This window comes from Perognathus longimembris, chromosome 6 (assembly GCF_023159225.1).
Source record: "Perognathus longimembris pacificus isolate PPM17 chromosome 6, ASM2315922v1, whole genome shotgun sequence".
In the NCBI taxonomy this organism is placed as follows: Eukaryota; Metazoa; Chordata; class Mammalia; order Rodentia; family Heteromyidae; genus Perognathus; species Perognathus longimembris.
Window position 1 is genome coordinate 102,611 of NC_063166.1, and position 24,182 is coordinate 126,792.

The 24,182-nt window shown below is 37.7% G+C and overlaps 1 protein-coding gene and 1 pseudogene across 7 annotated transcripts in view; one reads left to right on the top strand and one right to left on the bottom strand.

The window, feature by feature from the left end:
* The window catches only part of Phf3 (PHD finger protein 3), a 79,530-nt gene that overhangs the window by 12,605 nt on the left and 42,743 nt on the right, over positions 1-24,182 (bottom strand). For all 7 annotated transcript variants that reach the window (XM_048347548.1, XM_048347547.1, XM_048347546.1 and 4 more), the window contains 7 exons: positions 22,027-22,309; positions 19,782-19,965; positions 11,234-11,381; positions 10,998-11,154; positions 8,487-8,603; positions 4,584-4,715; positions 3,967-4,102 (listed from right to left, as the gene is read on the bottom strand). In XM_048347548.1, coding sequence (XP_048203505.1) covers positions 3,967-4,102; positions 4,584-4,715; positions 8,487-8,603; positions 10,998-11,154; positions 11,234-11,381; positions 19,782-19,965; positions 22,027-22,309 — 1,157 coding nt within the window. The remainder of the gene's footprint in view (positions 1-3,966; positions 4,103-4,583; positions 4,716-8,486; positions 8,604-10,997; positions 11,155-11,233; positions 11,382-19,781; positions 19,966-22,026; positions 22,310-24,182) is intronic.
* Positions 11,816-13,141, top strand: LOC125353992 (annotated as a pseudogene).

Consider the following 24,182-nt stretch of genomic DNA (forward strand, 5'->3'; position numbering starts at 1 on the left):
GTAGGGAAACGGTTGGACCTAGAACAAATGATGCTAACAGAGGTAAGCCAAGCTCAGAGACAAACAGCACATGTTTTCTCTCATATGTGAAAGTTAGATCTAAAATGTAAGTGTAAATGATAACTTACTAGGCATTCACACACAGACCAAAGGAGATGCCCTTCCTTAGGGAAGAAGCACAAAGGTTGTAACTTCTCTGAACATTTAAAATACTACTCATCAAAATGAATTCCAGAAAATAGAAATATGGTTTTTTGTTGTTATTGATGGTTGTGTGCTTTGTTTTTGCTTTGGGTTTTCTTTTTTTGGGGTGAAAGAGGGGTGAAGAAAGGGAGGGAGGAAGAGTGAACAAATATAATCAAACTTATTCAGTATATACTATGTGACCTACGTAACTTGAGGGCAGGGATGGGAGGGGAAAATGAAGGAAGGAGCGACATGGTCCAAAAAAAGGAAATGTACTCATTACCTGACTTATGAAATGATAACTCTTCTATACAATCTCCTAATAACAATATAACTGTATTTTAACAAAGAAGCGTTCTTAGGTGCCACTATTAAAGTTATGTGCTTTTTTGTGTATACAAACTAGAAATGAAGTTTCATAAATATAAAAACTATATTTCTGTAACTCTAATAATCACTTCTCTGCATTCACAACTTAAGTTACAGTTTCTCCTACAGTCTGGATAATATCACACATTTTACCAATATATTTCCTACAACCAGCCACGTAACTGACACAAAGAGTTTAATAAGTACTTACTGAATGAACAATCAAGCTAAATATAAGATAAAAGGCAATTTCTGAGCAAAAGTTCAAGAATAGGCAACAGAATACAGAAGAACAAGGTCAGAGTACTGAGATTATGCTTCAAGATTCACAAAAGAGGGGCTGGGAATATGGCCTAGTGGCAAGAGTGCTTGCCTCCTACACATGAAGCTCTCGGTTCGATTCCCCAGCACCACATATATGGAAAATGGCCAGAAGGGGCGCTGTGGCTCAGGTAGCAGAGTGTTAGCCTTGAGCGGGAAGAAGCCAGGGACAGTGCTCAGGCCCTGAGTCCAAGGCCCAGGACTGGCCAAAAAAAAAAAAAAAAAAAGATTCACAAAAGAGGGCTGGGAATATGGCCTAGTGGTAAAGTGCTCGCCTGGTATACATGAAGCCCTGGGTTCAATTCCTCAGCAGCACATATATAGAAAAAGCCAGAAGTGGTGCTGTGGCTCAAATGGTAGAGGGCTAGCCTTGAGCAAAAAGAAGCCAGGGACAGTGCTCAGGCTGTAAGTTCAAGCCCCAGGACTGACAAACAAACAAAACAAACAAAAAGATTCACACAGAGCAAAGTAATCAAACCCCTTTGTACTGGCAGAATAGAGAGCTGGTTCTTCTGTTTCTTAAAAGACATCAAGAGATTTGACCCACAGACTAGGAGAAAATATTTAGTGAACACATTTGTAATAAAGAACTTGTATTATAGGTCTAGTAACTCATATTTAACTTATTGAACTCTAAGAACTTATAAAGAACTCTTAAAACTGAACAGTGAAAAACCAGTTAAAAAGTGATGAAGCTAGGGGCTGGGGATATAGCCTAGTGGCAAGAGTGCCTGCCTCGGATACACGAGGCCCTAGGTTCGATTCCCCAGCACCACAGATACAGAAAACGGCCAGAAGCGGCGCTGTGGCTCAAGTGGCGGAGTGCTAGCCTTGAGCGGGAAGAAGCCAGGGACAGTGCTCAGGCCCGGAGTCCAAGGCCCAGGACTGGCCAAAAAAAAAAAAAAAAAAGTGATGAAGCTAGACGCTGGGAATGTGGCTAAGTGGCAGAATGCTTGCCTAACATGCATGAAGCCCTGGGTTCGATTCCTCTGCACCGTATTTAGAGAAAAAGCCAGAAGTAGTGCTGTGGCTCAAGTGGTAGAGTGGTAGCCTTAAGCAAAAGGAAGCCAGGGACAGTGCTCAGGCCCTCAGTTCAAGCCCCAGGACTGGCAAAAAAAAAAAAAAACAAAAAACAAAAAAAAAAACAGTGATGGCTGGGCTCCAGTAGCTCAAGCTTATAATCCTAGCTACTCAGGAAGTTGACATCTAAAGGATCATGGTTTGAACCGAAGCCTAGAACTCCATCAAAATAACCAGCAAAAAGCCAGGCTATTGGTACAGGCAAACAAGCCAGCCAAGCAAGTACAAAGTACAAGGAAGGAGTTCAAGTCACAATACTGGCTTAAAAAAAAAAAAAAAAAAAGTGTGTGTGTGTTTGAGGTGGGGTTGGAGAACAGAGTTCCTCCCCAAGGAAATAGACAACTGACAAATAAGCATATGAAAAAAATGTTCATCTCATTCATTACAGAATGTCAAATTAAAGCAATGAGATTCCACCACACACCAATTAGAGTGGCCAAATGCAAAACAAATGCTGTGTACCAGTGGAAATCTCACTTGTTTCTGGTGAGCACAGAAAACAGTACAGGTACTTGGTCACAATTTCTGACAAAATTAAATATACCTTACACAATCCAGCAGTTGTAAGACTCAGTATTTACCCAAAGGAGATGAAAACTTGTATCCACAAAAAAAACCTTCACATTAACATTTTTTTTTTTTACTAACAACTGTCAAACCAAAATGTCCTTAGCAAATGAATGGATAAGCAAAGGCTGACATAGCATTAGTCATTGCTAAAAAGAAATGTACTATCAAGTCATAAAATCCTTATAAGGAGCTAGACAATCATGGCTCAAGCCTGTAATACTACTCAGGAGGCTACGATTTGAGGATGGTGGTTCAAAGCCAGCCTGGGTAGGAGAGTCTGAGACAATCTTATCTCCAATTAAGCACCACAAAAGCTGGAAGCAGAGCTGTGGCTCAAAGGTTAGCCTTTAGCAAAAGAAACTCAGGGGGTTTACATCAGTTTGATAATAAAAATTTGAAAAAAAAAAAAAGAAACTCAGGGGGTCCAGGCCATAAATTCAAACCCCAGGATCAGCACACACACACTCACAAAAAAAAAAAAAAAAAACAAAACCAACCAACTGACAAACAAAAAACCATAAGGAACCTTAAATTTGTGTTACTTAGTAAAAGAAGCCAGTCAGAAAGCACTACGTTCTATAGGATCGCATTTACATGATATTATGAAAGAGGCAAAATCTTGTAGACTGTAAAGATCATACTGCTAGGATCTGATGAGTGGTAGGCAGAGAGATGAATGGGCAGAGAAAGAGGATTTTTAGAGAAAAAAATATATATATACACACCCACATATATATGCATATACACACAGACACTCATACTTTGTGGGATACTATAATGATAGAATTATGCCATTTTACATTTTCTCAAATCCAGTTTATATGACATCAAAAGTGAATGTTAACATAAACCATGCACTCTGGGTGGACTGACATGTGCCAATGTATTCTAATTAATTGTAGCAACTATAATCACTCTGGTGAAGGATACTGAAAAGGGAAGAGACAATGAATATCTACATAGAAAGGAAGTACACAGGAAACTTCCTCTGTACCTGAACATAACAGCTCTAAAAAGTCTTATGAAAGTAATTTATGATTTGTTATGAACTATGGAAAGTAACTTCTGATTTAGTTTGCTATAAAACACAAATGCAACTTTGCTCCTTCAATTACTAAATAAATGACAGGGTACCATCACAGCTGTTCAAGTCTCCCAATATTCATTATAAAGCTTAAATCCTTGTCATTTTACTATTCAAGGATTGGTAAGTTTAATCGCATATAGTAAAGCCAACTGAGAGAATATACTATATATACCACGACCAAACTATACTTCAGCCCTGAAGAAAAGTCATACCTTAATCTGCTATTGCTCAAAGAAAGTGCATATCATATCACCAAAACTGAGAAAACAAAACCCACCAAAATTACAAATGCTAGTATAGAAACAATCCCCTTTTAACAATAATACTACATTTTAGGAAGCAAAATTTCCAACCTATGCAAATTTTGCAGTTAAGATCAAAAAGATGCTGTCTGTGTTGACTAGTAGTATCTTTAGACATGGAGTCAGTCTCTTCTTTCTGTTTCTCATATACTTCTGGTTTCTCCAATGACTTACTACCTGAGGGTTCCTAATAGAAAACAGCAATACAAAAGACAATCAGTTATATACTAATACTTTTCTAAAATGTTACATTCGTAAGTTTCTTGTTTTTTTTAAAAAGCTATTCTTTCTTAAAATAGACTAAAATTTCCTTACTCTTCATAGCTTTTAACATTTTAAATTATTTTCTCACTGTTATTGAAAATACAAAAGCTATACTAGCTCTGAAATTATTCTCATAAATGCACCTATAGATTTCTATGCCTATTAATGCTTAGAAACTACCTCAGGAATCTACATGATAACAAGTTTAACAGATGCCTATAATGCACATAATTCAACAATATTTTAATAAATCTCAAAAAAGAAAAATAAATGCCATTAAGCCAATACAATAAAGTGGGTTGTATAATACATTTAGTTTATTTTTACTTTAAGGGCATTAGATAAATCTTCTCTAAATCCTCATGTTTTCTGTTGTAAGAACATGGCATTATTTATGGCCTTACCTGAATCTCCATGGCAGCTTCTTGTTCTTTCATTGGTGCATCACTCTCAATTTCTATCTCACCTTTATGAGTAATTTTTGTGATCGGTCGTCTTTCCACTTCTCTCTGTTCTTTCTCAATCATCTCTATGGTCTAACAGGAAAATATTTAAAAGGGAACTAATTTCAAATATATATTTCCAAATAAAAATTTAATTTTTATGTGTCTGTGCTGGTACTGGGCTTGAACTCAGGAGTTTCACGCTCTCGTTTGGCTTTCACTCAAGACTGGTGCTCTACCCCCTGGAGTCACAGTGCCACTTACAGCTTTTTGTTGGTTAATTGGACATAAGAGTCTCAGAGTTTTTGTGCCAGGCTGGCTTCGAACCATGATCCTTGGATCTCAGCCTCCAGAGTAGCTAACAATGCCCAGCTCCAAACATTCTTTAAATAATGAGAGCTTACCTAAAAATAAACAAATCATCGTGTATGGGTTTTTTTTGTTTGTTCTACCACTTTGAACAACAGCTCCACTTTCAGGTTTCTGGTGATTAACTGGAGATAAGATTCTCACAGACTTTCCTGACCAGGTTGGTTTTGAAACAGCCTCCAGCATAGCTGGGATTACAGGCATGAGCTACTAGTGCTCAGCTCATACATGATTTTTACTCTTTAGGTAGTATCTGATACAAAAGATGTAGTAGAGAATAATGAGCTGCTTATACATCATTGTTCTCTGTAATATCAACAATCTAACTGCTGAACTGTACAAATTAAGACTCCATGTATCATTTGTGAGAAGTTCACAAGTAATTTTAATAGGACAACTAAAATGCAATAAAATTAGCAAAGTATTGAAGTTGATGTGTACAATTTAACCAGAAGGCAACTGATATGTACATGTGAAATCAGTTTGCAAACTTACTACTTTTTAGAAACTGCCACGGAGAACTTTAATTCTTAAACCATCTTGGTGTTAGATTCCCAATTTGATTTCCTAACATACCCCATAAGAGCAATTAATTCAAAGATGAAAATGAATTCAGTAGTCCCCTATTCGTTGTCTCTTGACAGAGCCTGAGCACTAACACTGGTAATTCACAATTGAATAAGCTCAGCAATCAAACATACAATTTAACCAGTAGAGAAAGAAGTAAAAAGCAGCTGGGAGAAGAACAGGGTAAGAAAGGTAAAAGTGGGTCTGCTCATTTATTTCACTTTTGGTAACTGCATCTTTCTTTAAAAAAAGGAGGGGGGGGGGAAGGAAAGGGATCTAGCCAGAGTCCAGTGGCTCACACCTGTAATCCTACCTTCTAAGGAGGCTGATATCTGAGGGTCGTGATTCAAAGACAGCATGGGCGGGAAAGACTATGACACTCTATCTCCAATAAATTATCCAAAAAGTTGGTATGGGAGCTGTGTCTCAAGTGGTAGAATGCTAGCCTTGAACAAAAGAAGCTCAGAGACAACACCCAAGCCCGAGTTCAAGCCCCAGGACCAGCAAAAAAATAGGAAAGAACAATGTGACCTCCAATGAAGATGACAGTTGTGGCCACTTTCCAATTAGAAATGAATCATGAACATGTTTGGAACATGGAGGAAAAGGATATGGTAAGATTATTTTCAAAACAAAAAAGGATAAATCATACAAAGTAAAAGTGAAAAATTGTGTGAAGAAATACAACATAGTAAATTAAGCTATCTTGACCTTCATCTAAGATCTGGAAAGAGGGCTGCGAATATGGCCGTGGTAAAGTGCTAACCTTGCATACATGAAGCCCTGGATTCGATTCCTCAGCACCACATATATAAAATAAGCCAGAAGTGGCGCTGTGGCTCAAAAGGTAGAGTACTAGCCTTGAGCAAAGAGAAGTCAGGGAGCAAAGACAAGTCAGGGACAGTGCTCAGGCCCTGAGTTCAAGCCCCAGGACTGGCAAAAAACAAAACAAAACAAAAAACATCTGGAAAGATCTACATAGATATTTAGTGCCTACAACACAAGTATTATGGACAAAGAATAAGATAAAAAAGAAAAAGTCAAGCCCCAGGACTGGCAAAAAAAAAAAAAAAAGTACTGGCAGAGGCAGAAGGATGGAGTGTCTGAGGATATCCAAGGCAAAGATATTAAAACCCTATCTTAAAGAGAAGAGTTAGAGACATAACTCAAGTTAAGTAGTAGAGTACTTTCCTAGCTACAACAGGTCCTGAGTTCAATCTCCAGTACTGCAAACTAGCTAACTAACTAGTTACAGATTGCTACCTCACCGAACAATTACATATTTATTTAATCTTCCTGTATGCATGCCTGCAATCCCAGCATGCCAGGGTGATTGCAAACCCAAAGAATTGTTAATCTTTAACAGCATGCCAATCACAACCATTAATTGAAAAACCTAGGCAGTTGTGAACATAAGATACTTTTCAAAAGAAGTATGGTGCATTTACTATACAACGTTCCAGTAAAATGTGAGACAACACACACACACAACTAAATACACAGTATTAATGTGACTACACACGTACACATGGCAATGAAGGCCAGCTTTTACCAACAAATTAGTGATTGGGAAAAACCTTAATTTTCAAATCCTTTTCTATTTGAAACTTAAGCCAGAGATTATAAAACCACATTATTTTTTTTAACTTGGAAAAATCATCTGGCCCTACAAATTACCAATATTGACAGTGGTATGGCTCAACTGAAAAAGAGTTCAAGGTCCTGAGTTTAAAACCTAGTATTGGCACAAGAAAAAAAATCTATAATTCTCTCAGATCATATTTATGAAAAGTATATATATAGTTAGGATTTAGTCTCCTTAACTTTTTATAGTGCCATCCTCAAACCACAATCCTTTCCATCTCAGCCCGCCTACTAGAACTTGGATTATAGGCATGAGCCACTGCACCTATATAAAAAAATATTATGTAAGAAAGAGAAAAATGGGCACAGTGGCACATTAGTAGTCCTAGACACAAGAAAAGTTGAGGCAGGAGGGTCACTTCAGTCCAGAAGTATAATGCAAGCTTGGTCAACCTTTTTACATACAAGGAAGGAAAACAAAAAAGAGGAAGGGAAGGGAAGAAAAAGAAGAAAGAGGGAAGAAATGAATCAGAAGAACAAATTAGGCACTCTGTATTTCTTTTTTTTTTTTTTTTTTTTTTTTTTTTTGGCCAGTCCTGGGCCTTGGACTCAGGGCCTGAGCACTGTCCCTGGCTTCTTCCCGCTCAAGGCTAGCACTCTGCCACTTGAGCCACAGCGCCGCTTCTGGCCGTTTTCTGTATATGTGGTGCTGGGGAATCGAACCTAGGGCCTCGTGTATCCGAGGCAGGCACTCTTGCCACTAGGCTATATCCCCAGCCCTGTATTTCTTTTTGTTTTCGTCAGTCATGGGGCTTGAACTCAGGGCCTATGCATTGTCCTTGAGATTTTTCTCTCAAGGCTAGCACTCTACCCATGTTGAACCACAATGACACTTCAAGTGTTGTTGTTTTTTTGGCCAATCCTGGGGCTTGTACTCAGGGCCTGAGCACTGTCCCTGGTTTCTTTTTTTTTTTTCTCAAGTCTAGCACTCTGCCACTTGAGCCACAGCGCCACTTCTGGCCGTTTTCTGTATATGTGGTGCTGGGGAATTGAACCCAGGGCTTCATGTATGCGAGACAAGCACTCTTGCCACTAGGCCATATCCCCAGCCCCACTTCAAGTGTTTTTGATGGCTAATTTAAGATAAAAATCTCACAGACTTTCCTGCCTGGGCTGGCTTTGAACTGCAATTCTCAGATCTGATCCTCTTGAATAGTTAGGATTACAGATGTGAGCTACAAAAGCCAAGCATGCACCCTGTACTGATTTTTCTCCTGCATATTTCTTATATCACTACAAAATGTAAGTTTTGGTAAGGAAATACACATTTATATATATTCTTACATGTCTGTTTTCTCTTCTTCTCCAAGCAGCTAACTCTTTAGAAGCAAGTTCTTCTGGACTCATTCGTATAAGATGATCAGGTGTTACTTCTCCTTTCAGTACTTTTTTAAATAATATCTATAAATATTTTAAAACAGGAAAGAGAGACAAGTACTTCAAAAAAAGGGAGGAGGGGAAACAGCTGTATATATTACCTATTATGCAGAGATTACACAACAAAACTCAGCACAATGGAGCAAAACTTAAGTGGAAGTAAGATACCCAGGGACATAGTCTGTCTGAAAGCACATACAGTGAAGCCATTATATACCAATCCAAAAGTTTAAGTCCTAAATGGATATATTCTGCAATAATAACCAATACATTATAGGAATGTGCTGCAGAAAAAAATCTTTAACATAATACATTTTTAGATTGTACATGTTTCTATTCTAAGAGGCTTGAATGGAAGGAACCCAAACCATAGAACCAATTCCAAGCAAAAATGATCTAAAGAAAAGCTCAGAGAAGTATCTGATCTGTGCACAGTCCAATTTTCGTATGTAGCTATTAGTATACTTCAAGAAAATATCTCAGAGGGCTGGGAATATGGCCTAGTGGTAAAGTACTCGCCTCGTACACATGAAGACCTGGGTTCAATTCCTTAGCACCACATATATAGAAAAAGCCAGAAGTGGCGCTGTGACTCAAGTTGACAGAATGCTAGCCTTGAGCAAAAAGAAGCCAGGGACATTGCTCAGGCCATGAGTCCAAGCACCAGGACTGGCAAAAAAACAAAACAAAAACCAGTAACAAATTCCTCAGATGTACACATCTTATATACAGTCATATAACCTATGCATATGACATTACTTTTCAGTCAATAAACCACATATATGGATGGCAAATGTATACATCTTTATTACCTAGTGAAAGAGAATCAGTAAAGGTCTCCTTTGCCACATGCATACATACACGCACACATTTGGATTTTAGATTTCCTCCAAGTTACATACAACAAAGGCTAAAATAGATTAGAGATTAAAACTTATGTGTACTCTATTGTTAAACGATATTTAGAGCTAAAATACTTTCATTACTCAAGACTAAATCATTGTTGTCAAGGCTGTCAACTCCTGGCTTTTAGCAATCCTCTTGCCTCAGGCTTCCCAAGCAGGTGGGATTTCAGGCACACACCACTGTGCTCAGTTTTAGGGATTTTGTTGTCTTATTGTTTTTTTGGGGGGGCGGTCAGTTATGGGACTTGGATTCAGAGCCTGCATTCACAGTCCCTGAGCTTCTTTAATTCGAGGATGGCACTCTACCACTTGGGCTACAGCTCCACTTCTAGCATTCTGGTAAGTCATTGGAGATAAGAGTCTCATAAGCGGGGGCTAGGAATATGGCCTAGTGGTAAGGTGCTCACTTCGTATACATGAAGCCCTGAGTTCGATTCCTCAGCACCACATATATATAGAAAAAAACCGGAAGTGGCACTGTGGCTCAAGAGGTAGAGTGCTAGCCTTGAGCAAAAAGAAGCCAGGGAAAGTGCTCAGGCCCTGAGTCTACACCCCAGGAAAGGCAACAAAAACAAAACAAAACATCCTCAGATCTTAGCCACCACAGTAGTTAGGATTTATAGGCATAAGCCACTGGCATCTTGCTCAGGTTTTGAGATCTGAAGATCATGGTTTGAAGCCAACATGGGCAGGAAAGTCCATGAGATTCTTACCTCTAATTAATTACCAAAAGCCTAGAAGTGAAACCATGGACCAAGTGGCTAAGCAAAAGAGTTCAGGGACAGTGGCTAGGCCCTGAGTTCAAGCCCTGTAAATGTAAACTGTGAGGCTTTATTCTCATGTTTTAAATTAAAATCTCAAGATTTTAAATCAGAATGTCTAGCTTAACTATGGTTTTGTAAAGTACTTATTAATGAACGTATTTAAATGATTTAGGTTGTACAAAGAAAATTCACATATATCTGTGAAAGATGCATAGTTGTTAAAACTTATATAACAATATTTACAGAATTCATAAATCAAGAGCAAAAAAATTTATTAAAAATTACAGATTCTGAAGCCAGGCACTGGTGGCTTACATCTGTAATTGTAGCTACTCAGGAGGCTGAAATCTGAGGATCATGATTCGAAGCAGCCTAGGCAGAATAGACTCTTATTTCCAATAAATAAATCAGAAAAAGTTGGAAATGGCACTGTGGCTCAAGTGATAGAGACACAGCATTGGGCACAAAAAAAGTTCACGGACAGCACACCAGGACCAGAGTTCAAGTTCCAGGACTGGCAGGGGGAAAAAAAAGTATATTCTGGGCTAGGGAAGGAGTTCCTGGATTGAGCACATGTTTTGAACAGCCTAATGTCCTGGGATGCAGAGAGTTATAAGCTCTAAGAAGTGATTCAATAATCACAATCTAAATTAATAAATTGGAGATCTTTTTATTACAATCTTAGATTCCTATATATTCAGGAAAGTTGGAAGCATGAAAATTCACAGACATGAACAAAACATACTTACATTGTTTTTAGGATCTTTCAGATTGAACATCAAACTTCTATATTTATTTTTATATTTAGAATCTGTGTCTCGAAAAAAAGAGAAAAGCTCTTTTTCAATTTTTGTGGCAACTTTTGTTGCCTTTTCCTCTGGTACCTTCAAATTTGAGTCTGTAAGCCTTAAAATAAAAACAATTCAATTATTTTTCATAAGCAGGAATTCAGTTATGATAGCATGATCATTTTTTTTTTTTTTACCTTTTCATAAGAATGTCTTTGAGAGAATGTCTCACACTCTGTCGGATCTGATCTGCAGAAGGCTTGGAAGCAGAAGCAGGAGGAGGAGGCACACTAGGAACTCCTTTTTCAACTTTCTTCTTCTTTATCTCTTGCTTCTCCTGATTGCCTAATTTACACAAGTACCAAAACTTATTTATTTTTTTAAATAATTTTTTCTTTACAATGAATTATATAAGTTTATAACCAAAACTATTAAAAGGTACTATTTAGAAACATGGTCAGAGGCCACAGTCCATATTAAAATATTCTTCTTGTCACTAAAGTTGTAATTAAAACTGTTAAGTGATTTAAAAAGAAGTCCATGCTGGGGCTGGGAGTATGGCCTAGTGGCAAGAGTGCTTGCCTCCTATACATGAGGCCCTGGGTTCGATTCCTCAGCACCACATATACAGAAAATGGCCAGAAGTGGCGCTGTGGCTCAAGTGGCAGAGTGCTAGCCTTGAGCAAAAAAGAAGCCAGGGATAGTGCTCAGGCCCTGAGTTCACAGCCTAGGACTGGCCAAAAAAACAAAAACAAACAAACAAAAAAGAAGTCCATGCTATGCACAGGTAAAAAGAAACATTACACACCTCAATGAAGGAAACATTACATATCTCAATGAAGGAAATGAAAAATGAAATTAATGCCTTGAGACGGTTTTCAGTGAAGAGAGCTAGGAGACATGAAAAGCTCTATCTCGCTATTGCAAAGGCATAGGCAATTGAACAAGTGAAGTAGAAAACAGGACATCAGAAGTTAAGGATAAAGCAAAGGAATTAGAACAAAAAATCAAAGGCATGGAAAAAACAAAACATGACAAAGGGACATTCAAGAGTTGGCAGATGATGTCAAAATATATACACATAATTAGGAGAGATGAGGGAAAAGAATTCAAAACCAAAGGCACTGAAAGCCTCTTTGACAAAATAACAGAAAAATTTCTCCAATCTCAAGAGAGACAGGCAAGCAGAACTCATAGCAGACAAAATCCAAGAAAAAAATACCTCTACATACATTACAGTGAAAACTTTGGCCAAGGAATTATTTTTAAATGGAGCAAAATAAAAGGGGGAACTTTATTACAATGGAAAGAAGATTAGAATTGCTCCAGATCTTTCCACACAAACTCTCAATGCAAGGAGAGCCTGGAGTGGTATAATTCAAGCTCTGAATAATTGACAAACCAAACTGGTATACTCAGCAAAGCTAATATTAACAACTGGCTGCCGCCGTCACCCCCTATCCTGCACCTCCCCAGGGTTCCCTCTGCACATCTCAGTCCAGTCCAGTTCCAGGGAGGAGGGAGGAGGAAGTTCGTGTACAAAGAAGGGCATCCCTTTAAGAAGTGCCACTTCAAGAGGGCCAGAAGATCAGAAAGAAATACCCCAACTGGGGCTGGGGATATGGCCTAGTGGCAAGAGCGCTTGCCTTGTATACTTGAAGCCCTGGGTTCGATTCCCCAGCACCACATATACAGAAAATGGCCAAAAGTGGCGCTGTGGCTCAAGTGGCAGAGTGCTAGCCTTGAGCAAAAAAAAGAAGCCAGGGACAGCGCTCAGGCCCTGAGTCTAAAGCCCAGGACTGGCAAAAAAAAAAAAAAGAAATACCCCAACTGGGTCACGGTGATAGTAGAAAACAGCTCCTGAAGCTGGAATCGTAGATGTGGACAAAAAGAAATACCTGGTGCCTTCTGATCTCACAGTTGGTCAATTCTATATCTTGATCAGGAAGCAAATTTACCTCCAAGCTGATGATGCCTTGTTTTTCTTTGTGAACAATGTCATTCCACCTACTAGTGCTACAATGGGTCAGCTCTACAAGGAACACCATGAAGAAGAATTTTCTCTATACATTGCTTCCAGTGACGGAAGTGTCTATGGTCTGTGAAGTTACTGCCCAAAGGTGGGGAGTCTACAAAGAGAGAGGTGTAGCTCCTTCCTTGACTTAACCATCTCCTTCAGGATCAAAAGATCTGAAGCAATTTTAATCTTCTTTCCATCTCACTTCTTCAGGGGCCTACACTTTTTAATGCTCAAGGCCTTCTCTCCATCCCCTCTCAGAAGGAGAGTATCTCTCCTTTCTCTTTCTTCCACTTCCTTTTACCTTTCTGACCTATTCTGCATTAGACTTCTTGACTGTCAATCTCTGTCACATCCAGTGATTGTTTGGTTTCTATTTCCTTTCTAACTGCCCAAGGGTATCCAAAACCCCAACAATCCTTCCTTTCATTACCTTCTTCTTTGGGGGCAGATGGAATGGACCAAAATTGGGAGGGTAGGAGGTACATCAATAAAGAGAAAATCACCAAGCTGAACTCAATTTTGCCTTGTGTTTTCCCCTTCTCCTCTTGCTTTTTGTTGAAAAAAAAAACTAAAATTTTTCATGACAAATACAAATTAAAGGAATTTGTGAACACTAAATCAGTCCTACAAGGGATATAATCAATCTGAAGAAAACACCATATGGAATAAAAATCAGACTAGAATAGTAAACACAAAAGAGGCAAGAAGTACACTACAGGAAAAAAATATAGCAGGAAACACGATGTATTTCTCAATCATAATGCTAAACATCAGCAGGCTCAACTCCCCAAAAGGCACAGAGCAGCAGATTGAATCAAAAAACAAAATCCAACCAATTGTTGTCTCCATATACAAAGAGCACAAGAAATCAACCCCACCTAAAGCAATAATACAATCACTAAATGGGCAAAGAAATGACTTCTTAGAAGAGGTAAGAATGAGCAAGAAACACATGAGGATATGCTCATCATCGCTGGCCATAAAGGAAATGCAAAACAACTCTGAGATTCCATCTCAGCCTAGTTAGATTGGCCAACATCGTGAATTCCAACAACAAATGTTGGCAGGGATGTGCACTGTTGGTGGGAATGTAAACTACTATAATGACTCTGAACAACAGTCTGGAAGTTCCTCAAAAAATTACACATAGATCTTCCCTACGACCCAGCCAGCCAACACTCTTGGGCATCTACCCAGAACATGATGAGCCAATGTACCATAAAGATACTTGTACATCCATGTTCACTACTGCACTATTCACAATCACCAAGTTGTGGAAACAGCCGAGGTGCCCTCCAGATCCAAAAATGTGGTTCCCATATACAATTGAATTTTACAAAGCCATTAGAAATACATCTTTTGCAGGGAAATGGATGGACATAGAACAAATCATGTTAAGTAAGGCAAGCCAAGCTCAGAGAGGCAAATGTTGCATGTCTTCTCTCTTGTGTGGAAGCTAGCTTTAAAATACACTGAGACATGATAAATTATACAGAACTCTAGGCATCCACACACAGTGAGACCAAAGGAAGAAACTCTTAAGAGAGCAACAGAAAGGCACAATGCCTTTGTGCATCTGATCATAGAAATAATATTTATTGAAATTAACTCCAGGAAATGGAAACAAGAAGTTTTGTCTTTGTTATTGTTTTTAGTCTTTTTTGATCGTTTATATGTCTTTGGGAGGATAAGAGGAATCACAGAAATGGAGGGGCAAAGGGTAAACAGATGCAGCAGTGGTACTCACTTGACACTATTTTGAAAGTGAACTATATGTGTAGGGATGGGGGTGGGAACTGGAAGAGTAATCAGTTTAGGAAGGAAAAACTGGGAGGGTCATCAATTTAGGATTACATAGTATAAAAAATACCACCTCTACCTTGTACACTTAACACCTTTCTTTATTCTCCCCTCCATTGATAAAATGTCTATTCCAAGTAGGTCACAACAATAATCCTAGCTACTCAAACTGAGACTTGAGAGTTGAGGTTTGAAGTATGGGTAGACAAGGGCTGATAAATTCTAGAGACTATCTTCAATAAAATAGCAGTAAGAAATTAACTTCAAAGGTGTGGTTCAAGTGGTTGAGCACCAGCCTTTGGTGGAAGATAAACCCTGAGTACAAACCCCAAGTACTAGTACAAAAAAAGAAAGAAAAGAAAATGTACACTGGCAAAACCACAAACCTTGTGAAAGCAAATTTTATCCACATGAAAATAAATGAAGAAAAATAAGCACAGATCTCATTTTGAATTTATAATCTTAAAGTAAGCAATGCAACTTTCTGTACTAATTTTATTAAAATTCTCCCATCAAACCTGATCTCTCGGGCTGGGGATATAGCCTAGTGGCAAGAGTGCCTGCCTCGGATACACGAGGCCCTAGGTTCGGTTCCCCAGCACCACATATACAGAAAAAACGGCCAGAAGCGGCGCTGTGGCTCACGTGGCAGAGTGCTAGCCTTGAGCGAGAAGAAGCCAGGGACAGTGCTCAGGCCCTGAGTCCAAGGCCCAGGACTGGCCAAAAAAAAAAAAAAACCTGATCTCTCACTTTTCTTTTTTTTTCTTTTTCTGTATATGTGGTGCTGGGGAATCGAATCCAGGGCCTCATGTATACGAGGCAAGCACTCTTGCTTTCTTCTATCTTCTAAACCTTCCAATCTTCAACCTCATTTGCTCATTTCATATTTCACTGAAGACACCAAAAAATTCAGCTAATACCTCTTCTCATCAACAAAGCGATCTGACTTCTAGCAGTCTTCTCTTTTCAGATACAATATTCCAATAAAATACCAAATCCATAAAGTCAAAACCCGAAAATCGTTATCATGGACATGATACTAAAAGTGTCAGATTTGGGCCAGAGCAATAAAAAGAGAGAAATAAAAAGCATACAAATAGAAAGGAGAGGTCAATATTATTCAAACACTTCAGCAGGATATGCAATTATTATGTAAAAATCAGTATCCTTATAGACCTATTGTGAAACTCCTAAGAAATCAAGAAAGCAATTCCATTTCCAATAGCTACAAAAAACTTCAAATACCTTAAATATGAATAAACTGTAACATGAAGCCAAGAGCCACTGGCACAATCCAAAGTACTTGGGATGCTAAAATATAAGGATTATGGTTTAAGGACAAGCCTTTCTTACCCAACAGCTAGGCACAGTGGTGAACGCCTGTCATTCTAGCTACAAATCTTAGACTGCAATTTATTTTGGGCTTCCCATCCTACTTAGGATGAACCAAGAAATAAATATACATCATTTATAAGTTATTTTCAATGAAATCATTAAAAAGTATCTTCAGTTAAGTGGTTCTGTGGGAACAGGAAAACAAAAACACCATAGTAACTCCTTAATTAAAATTCCCTTACCCTCTGTCTACCATACCTTTTCTGTTACCTTAATCAGCAAAATTCCTTGGAAGAAAAATCTTTTTATTTATTTATTTATTTATTATTTATTTATTTATTTTATTATTATTATTTTGTTGTTGTTGCCATTCCTGGGGCTTGGACTCAGGGCTTGAGCACTGTCCCTGGCTCCTTTTTGCTCAAGGCTAGCACTCTGCCACTTGAGCCGCAGCGCCACTTCTGGCCATTTTCTTATTATTTTTTTTTTTTGGAAGAAAAATCTTTAAGGAATTCCTCTAGTATCTTACCTTCACATGCTTCCATAAATTATCACAGTTAGTTGTTGTCCCTACTGCGCCACTGAAAACATTCTAGCCTCTGGGCACTACTGGCTCATGCCTGTAATCCTAGCTACTCAGGAGGCTGAGATCTGAGGATCACAATTCAAAACCAGCCCAGGCAGGAAAGTCCATGAGATTCTTATCTCCAATTAACCAGAAAACCAGAAGTCAGCCTGTGGCTCCAAGTGGCAGAGTGCTAGCTTTGAGCAAAAGAGCTCAGGGACAGCACTCAGGCCCTCAGTTCAAGCCCAAGAACCAACAGACCAAAAAAAAAAAAAAAAAAAAGTTCTAGTCAAGGTACTCGGTGATATGTATTGTATGTATTATGATAAAGCATAATTCATCTTATACTACCAGATAATATTTCAAAGTTCATCACTACCTGTCTTGAAGCTTCATCTAGCTTCTTTCTGGACACTGTGGTAGTGCTCTTCCTTTTTTATGCCTATAGATCATCTCATAATCTCCTTTGCTGGAAGTGTCTTCTTTTCCCAACTTCTAAATGAAGTTTACCTAAGAGCTATACTCGTCTCTTTGTTTTGTTTTGTTTTTTTGGCCAGTCCTGGCGCTTGAACTCAGGGCCTGAGCACTGTCCCTGGCTTCTTTTTGCTGAAGGCTACAACTCCACCACTTGAGCCACAGTGCCCCTTCTGGCTTTTTCTATACATATATGGTGCTGAGGAATCGAACCCAGGGCTTCATGTACACGAAGCAAGCATTCTACCACTAGGCCATATTCCCAGCTCTACTCTGTCTCTTGTTATGAAATTCTTTGTAGGTTGACATTTAGGTTGACAATTACAAATAACAACTAAGTATTGGTGAGTTCTAATTTATGCATTGACTACCAAAGTCTTCTGTCAGCTCATGAATCATCACCCAAAGATCTCAAATATATAATCACTTGAGTATCTTCTAGGAATCTCCAAGTTTTAATAGCTAAAATGTGATTTCTCAATTTTCATCCAAAAGTCTTTCTCATCTCATTAAAGGACACAAACATCTTATCCAATAATCTTCTAATATACTGTCTTTCATTTGCCAGTATGTATTTGACCAGCAAGTATCAAATGTACTATAAAAACATGTCTTATGCATTGTACAGATAAACTGACACTGATTTGAAACCCTTTGTATAATTACTTACAGATAATTAAAAAAAAACTGCACACATATCTGCTATTAACCACTCCAAAAAAAATACTGAAGTAGAGCTGTGACTTTACTGGTAGAGCACTAGCTTTGAGAGAAAATGCTCAAGGACAGTGACTGGGCGCAGTACAAAAAGAAATTGTGTGTGTATATGTGTCTGTTGGGCCTTGATACTGTCCGTGAACTTTATTTTATTTTTGCTGAAGGCTAGTGATCTACCACTTGAGATACAGCTATAATTCTAGTATTTTAGGTAGTTAATTGGTGAGAATCCAACAGAGTTTCCTACCAGGCTGGCTTCAAACTGCAATCCTTACATCTCACCCTGAGTAGTTAGGATTACAGGTGTGAGCCACTAGTACTGGGCCAAACAAATACCTTTACTATGTCCACTGTACCCTGTTATAACCTACTATTTCTTACACAGAATACTGTTAGACCATTTGGTGTATTCTTGCTCCTAACTCTCTACAGTCTATTAGTTACAGAACTACAAGGGTGATTCAGCACTCCCCTAGGTAAACCTCTGTCAAAGTTTCCTTTCAGAATTAACTATAAAGTATTTGTCACGGAACTAAAATATACTTAACATCATTTTCTCTGATCTAATCTATTTCTAATATCATCTTAATTATGCAATACTTCCTAGTCACTCACACTGAATTTCTTATACCTCAGATGCCAAGCTTATTTCTAACTGGAAGCTTTCATCTATGATGCCCCCCCCCCTTTTTTTTCTGCCAGTCCCGGGCCTTGAACTCAGGGACTGAGCACTGTCCCTGGCTTCTTTTTGCTCAAGGCTAGCACTCTGCCACTTGAACCACAGCGCCACTTCTGGCCGTTTTCTGTATATGCGGTGCTGGGGAATTGAACCCAGGGCTTCATGCATTCAAGGCAAGCACTCTTGCCACTAGGCCATATCTCCAGCCCCTATGATGCCCTTTACTCAGTCCCTTCCCACACAAAAAAACACATTCCTTCAAATCACACACAAGATCTCCTTTTTATCTGAAACATTAGTTCTCAACACTTGCCCTGATTATTTCCCATTACCACACTTTTTCTTCACAGGCACTGAAGTTGCACAACATTTTCTGGTTTTGTGCTTTATTTCAATATGCTAGGGTCATGCATAAGAGAGATCATGTCAAGTAACATCACTGGGTGGAGTAGATTATCTTCCCATGAAGTGGTGATTTTAAACAGGTGTAGTTGGGCTGGGAATATGGCCTAGTGGCAAGAGTGCTTGCCTCGTATACATGAAGCCCTGGGTTCGATTCCACAGCACCACATATATAGAAAACAGCCAGAAGGGGCCCTGTGGCTTAAGTGGCAGAGTGCTAGCATTGAGCAAAAAGGAAGTCAGGGACAGTGCTCAGGCCCTGAGTCCAAGGCCCAGGACTGGGGAAAAAAAACAAAAAACAGGTGGTTTTCAAGTATTAATAAGTCATTTTTAGTGGAACTTCTTAAGCTTACATATATATATATATATATATATATATATATATATATATATATATATATCCTGAAGTTTATAGGCTTTGCCTCTACCCGAGAAAATAGACAATGTATAATAATGTATATATTCATATTATGTTTAATATATGTTAATTTATGATATTTGTATATATCTACATTTGAGGTTATCAACTTACTGCCTAGCCTTCTCCCACTAGTGTGTAGCTGTCAAAAAGGAAGGGGCATCAGTTCACTAGCGTGTTCCAGAACTTAAGAGCAATAAATTTTTACAGGTAAAGCCAATCATCTAACCCACTTTTACTCCCATGAAAAATAGCAAAATCTTTGAAAATATATTAGTTGCATAGGAAATAACAGAGATGTATTAGTATACAATAATTTCTGTATTGCTCACTACCTGGTTTTGAAGGTTTTTCTCCGGTACAAATAACAGTTGTTGACTCTTTGGGTATTTTTTCACTCTTGTCTTCTGAAGATCTCCGAGGTAAAACTGGTTGTCCCATCTTTCGAAGAGGAGCTAGTTGCCATTTTTTAATTTCATTGTCTCTACAGTCTGATGAATTTTTGCCTTCACTAGACTCCTAAAATAAGTAATATTTAGTTCTTTAAAATGGAAACTACTATATAAAGCAAAATTTAAATGCAATTAATTATTACAACCTATTTAGAAATCAAATTTGTTTTTCAGCTTTTAAAACATTTAAACATGGTTGATCAGGGTTTGAGGCCATTCCAAAAAGCAAGAGACTACCCCAACAAACAAGCCAAGTATACTGATACATACCAGTAAAACTCTAGCAACTTGGAAGGCAGTGGCAGGAGATCACTGATGGCAAAGGTGCAAACTAGAGGAGGAACAAGCTAGGGGAATGCCTCAATTGGTAGAGAGCTCATCTAACAAGTATGAGGCTCTGGGTTCAAACCCCAACAAACTTTTTTTTTTTTTTTTTGGTACATACTAAGGCTTGAACTCAGGGCCTGGATGCTCCCTGAGCCTCTTTGGGCTCATGGCTAGTGCTATACCAACTGAGCCATAGCATCACTTCCAGCCTTTTCTGAGTAGTTGTGCACAGCTTATAGTTAACTATTTTTTTAAAGATATACAAACACATGTCCATTAGTAAATATGTTCATTCTTTCATCCAAAACCCATTTTCACTTTTGTCCAGAGAACATGTAGCCTATAAACACTGTAGTAAAAACCCAAAAACCAAAAAAGAGCTGGGTGCCTGTGGCTCACACCTGTAATCCTAGCTACTCAGGAAGCTGAGATCTGAGGAACTTGGTTCAAAGCCAGTTAGCCACCAGGAAACAAGAAGTGGCGTTTTCTCAAAATGGTAGAGTTCTTGCAGTGAGCAAAAATGCTCAGGGACAGTGCCCAGGCTCCGACTTTAAGCTCCAACACCGACAAAAACAAACAAACATAAATATCATCTCATTAATAACAGTAGAAAGAAAATTAGAATAAGGAAATAAAAGCTCTCAGTTGGTTATAGATACAGAAAAAGAAGTTTGGATAAATGAGTATCTGTATTTTTTCACTGTATTTCTAAAGCAAATAAAGTTACACTCATCTATAAAATGTGTCCACTGGCAATCTTCATTTCCATAAGGCAAGATAAACCATTGGTGCACTTTCTACCCTAGTTCTAATTATCACACACAAAGACTTTCCAGCTAAACTGGAATGCTGAGATCCTTAAGAGAAATCAGTCACATTATACTAATATGATTTAAAAATAAACATATCAAAAAATACCAGTCTTAATAAAATGTATTCACATGTGAATGATTTTTTATTCAATAGGTATCATCTGACCTTTTATGTTGTGCTTCTCCAAGTAAAGTTACTTGAGAAGACTAAATACTAATGCTTACAACACAAAATAAATTCAATCATTCAACATCTAGGGACACGAAGTGACAATGGAGAAAGTAAAATGGACTCAATAAACTGAGATCTGAAGAGTCAACAATTCACCACCAGAAGAAAGCAATGATGATTTGGATGGTTCGAGCACTTCCAAAAAAAAAAAAAACCACATTATCAGACAAAAACATTTAATGTCATAATAGCTTGAGAAGCTGTACAATTTAGATTTGTCACATACAATTATCTAAAACAACTGCATTTGTAAATCATGAAGGAGATTACAAATAGCATGATCAGGCCACTTAAATCTGAATTACTCACTGAATCATGCTATAGAAAAAATTATTTTAACAGAAAGACTTTTTTCAAAAACTAAGTGTTCATGAACATAAATGTTTCTAATTCTTGCAAATTAAAAACAAAAATGCCAAATAATCAGTAGATATTTACAGAATGAAACTGTCCTAAAACTCAGCATGCACAATTTATACTAAAGACCACAAGAGAGCACAAATATTTTCTACCATATAAGATCCCAGTATCAAATATCATTCAAATAGCAAAAGTACTAGAATAAGAGCTGCATGTTCTAAAAATGATATTACCTGGTTTCACCAAAATTACACTTCCAAAATTAAATTAATTCATTCTTAAAAGAAAATGAAAAATTTGAATTGGAACACTGAAACCTAAAAGAAAAAGGTTTCACCACTCATGTTAGGGCCAAAGATCTTAACAAACAAAACATGCTGATGAAAGAAAGGCTTACCCGTTTTAAAATTTTGACCTTGTTCTTCATTGTATCATCTATATGTTTGGTTTTGTCATGCTTTTCATATTCCATTGTTTTGTCTTCACTATGGACTTCAGCTGTAGCTTGGTTTTCTAAATTGTCAGAGTCTAATATTTCAGTCTTTTTATCTTCTTCAGCACAACATTTCACACATACATATTCCTTGTCCTCCTCTCCCATTTGTTGTGCTTGATACAGACTTAACCCAACACAATCACCATGAAACCAGTCATCACATCTCCCACAGCCAACCATAAACCTGGAGGGAGAACAAAATGGTGATTTATATATAAACCTTTTAATGTAAAAATGAGAGTAAGTTAAATGATCTATAGTTCATTTCTTGCTATTCTGAATGTCCAACATGGATCAAGTTTTCAAAGAAAAGAATATAAATAGGAAAATACTGGGGGAACATCAGAAAACACCATGAGAATAAAAACTGATCTTCATCATTACAGAATAGTAAGTAAAGCTCCACTACCAAAGATCTGAAGTCTTACAAATCTGGGAATTATTTATTCACAAAACTTATAACAAGTCTCTTAACCACTGTTTCTTAACCACTTCACATAACCTAAGCTGAAAGTGTTCTGGCTCACAGAACCATATTGGTTCAGAAAGAACTTTAATACACATTTTGGCATGAAAAGGATTCTTTTGTTAATGCTATGTTTGAGACATTAAATTTCTTTTCCCAAAGAAGACCAATAATTTGACTTTACCATGAAGGTATTTAAGATGGTTTTAATGATTTACAGTATTTTGGCTAATAGCCAGGAATATGAGATTTTTCACTGGATAAATCTATCTAAAATCTTTCCATTTTCCTAATGTAAAAGGATATTTACAGGTAATTTGGAATAAAATAGCAAAAATAGATATATGAACAGTAGAGAATCATTCTTTTACATAATTTTCAGCCCATTAAGTTACCAAGCTCAGTTCAAATATTAATGTTTAACATTTTCCTTCCTCAAGCTAGTGGTTCCTAATATGACAGACTTAGGAAGTTCTATTTTCACTTAAGGGCTCTTGCACTAACTACATCATAAACAGGGACCTTTAACAACTTTTAATATAACTGGAAAAGGGAATATTAAAGATAATACACTAGGTGAGACATTCAGCTCTAACATATCAGAGATCCTGCTCTAATATGGGAACTATCAAAATTTTCAACTGTATACACTAAATTTTACCAGATGCGTTCAAGTCATGGCAAACACCCCATTTCTCATGTTCTTCATGGATCATTCTATCATGTACCAAATACCTGCCTTAACCTCACCAGTTATCCCACTTGCTGTCTCACCAAGTTACTCCACATCTACCCACCATTGCAGTTCAATTTGGAAAACAAAAAATATACAATATTTTGGACTCATAACTCTAATAAGAATTTCAAACAAATGTTTTCAAATACAACTCTCAACCTCTAGGTTTGAGATTACTGATGAACTCATTTAATGAACAATACTCCAGGGAACAAGGATGATAGTTTGAAGAGTACAGGTACTTTATTGATATTGTATTTGTTTGAAATGTAATGGAATTGGTAGTTCTTAAGCTGTCTAGTATAAATGGATGTACAATATGGAGGAAAGGTAATGGTTGACTGTCATTCCTTCAACAAAGCTACATGGACATTCAAAGCCTGGAATGGTTTCTGTAAAATATAATTTACAAAATTTAAGACTATTCTTGTCCAGCTTATTTTAGAAATGTCTCAACCTTGAGAGGCTATAAAAGCACATCTCTAGTGCTATTCATGTTTCCATAACTGTTTTGTTTAAAATCAGCTAATGCTTTCAAATAACTTAGAAAAGCTGACTTTGTTCATGGGAAAAATAAAATTTACTATGGAAATTCCCCGAGATGGTATAAATATTGCATTTAGGTATGAAACTTAGAAGTGCCATGAACTTCTTAAGCTAGAATTTGTAAAGATGGCTTCCCATAAGAATTGAGCACTGATGGCTCACACTTAGATTACGCAGGAGGATGACCCCTGGAGTTCAAAGTCAGCCTGCAAGACTCCATCTCAAAAGATGTGGCTCAAGTGGTAATCACCTGTAAACTAGAGTAAAGCAAGAACACTTGGTCCTGAAGTCTTGGAACCAGCACAAAGG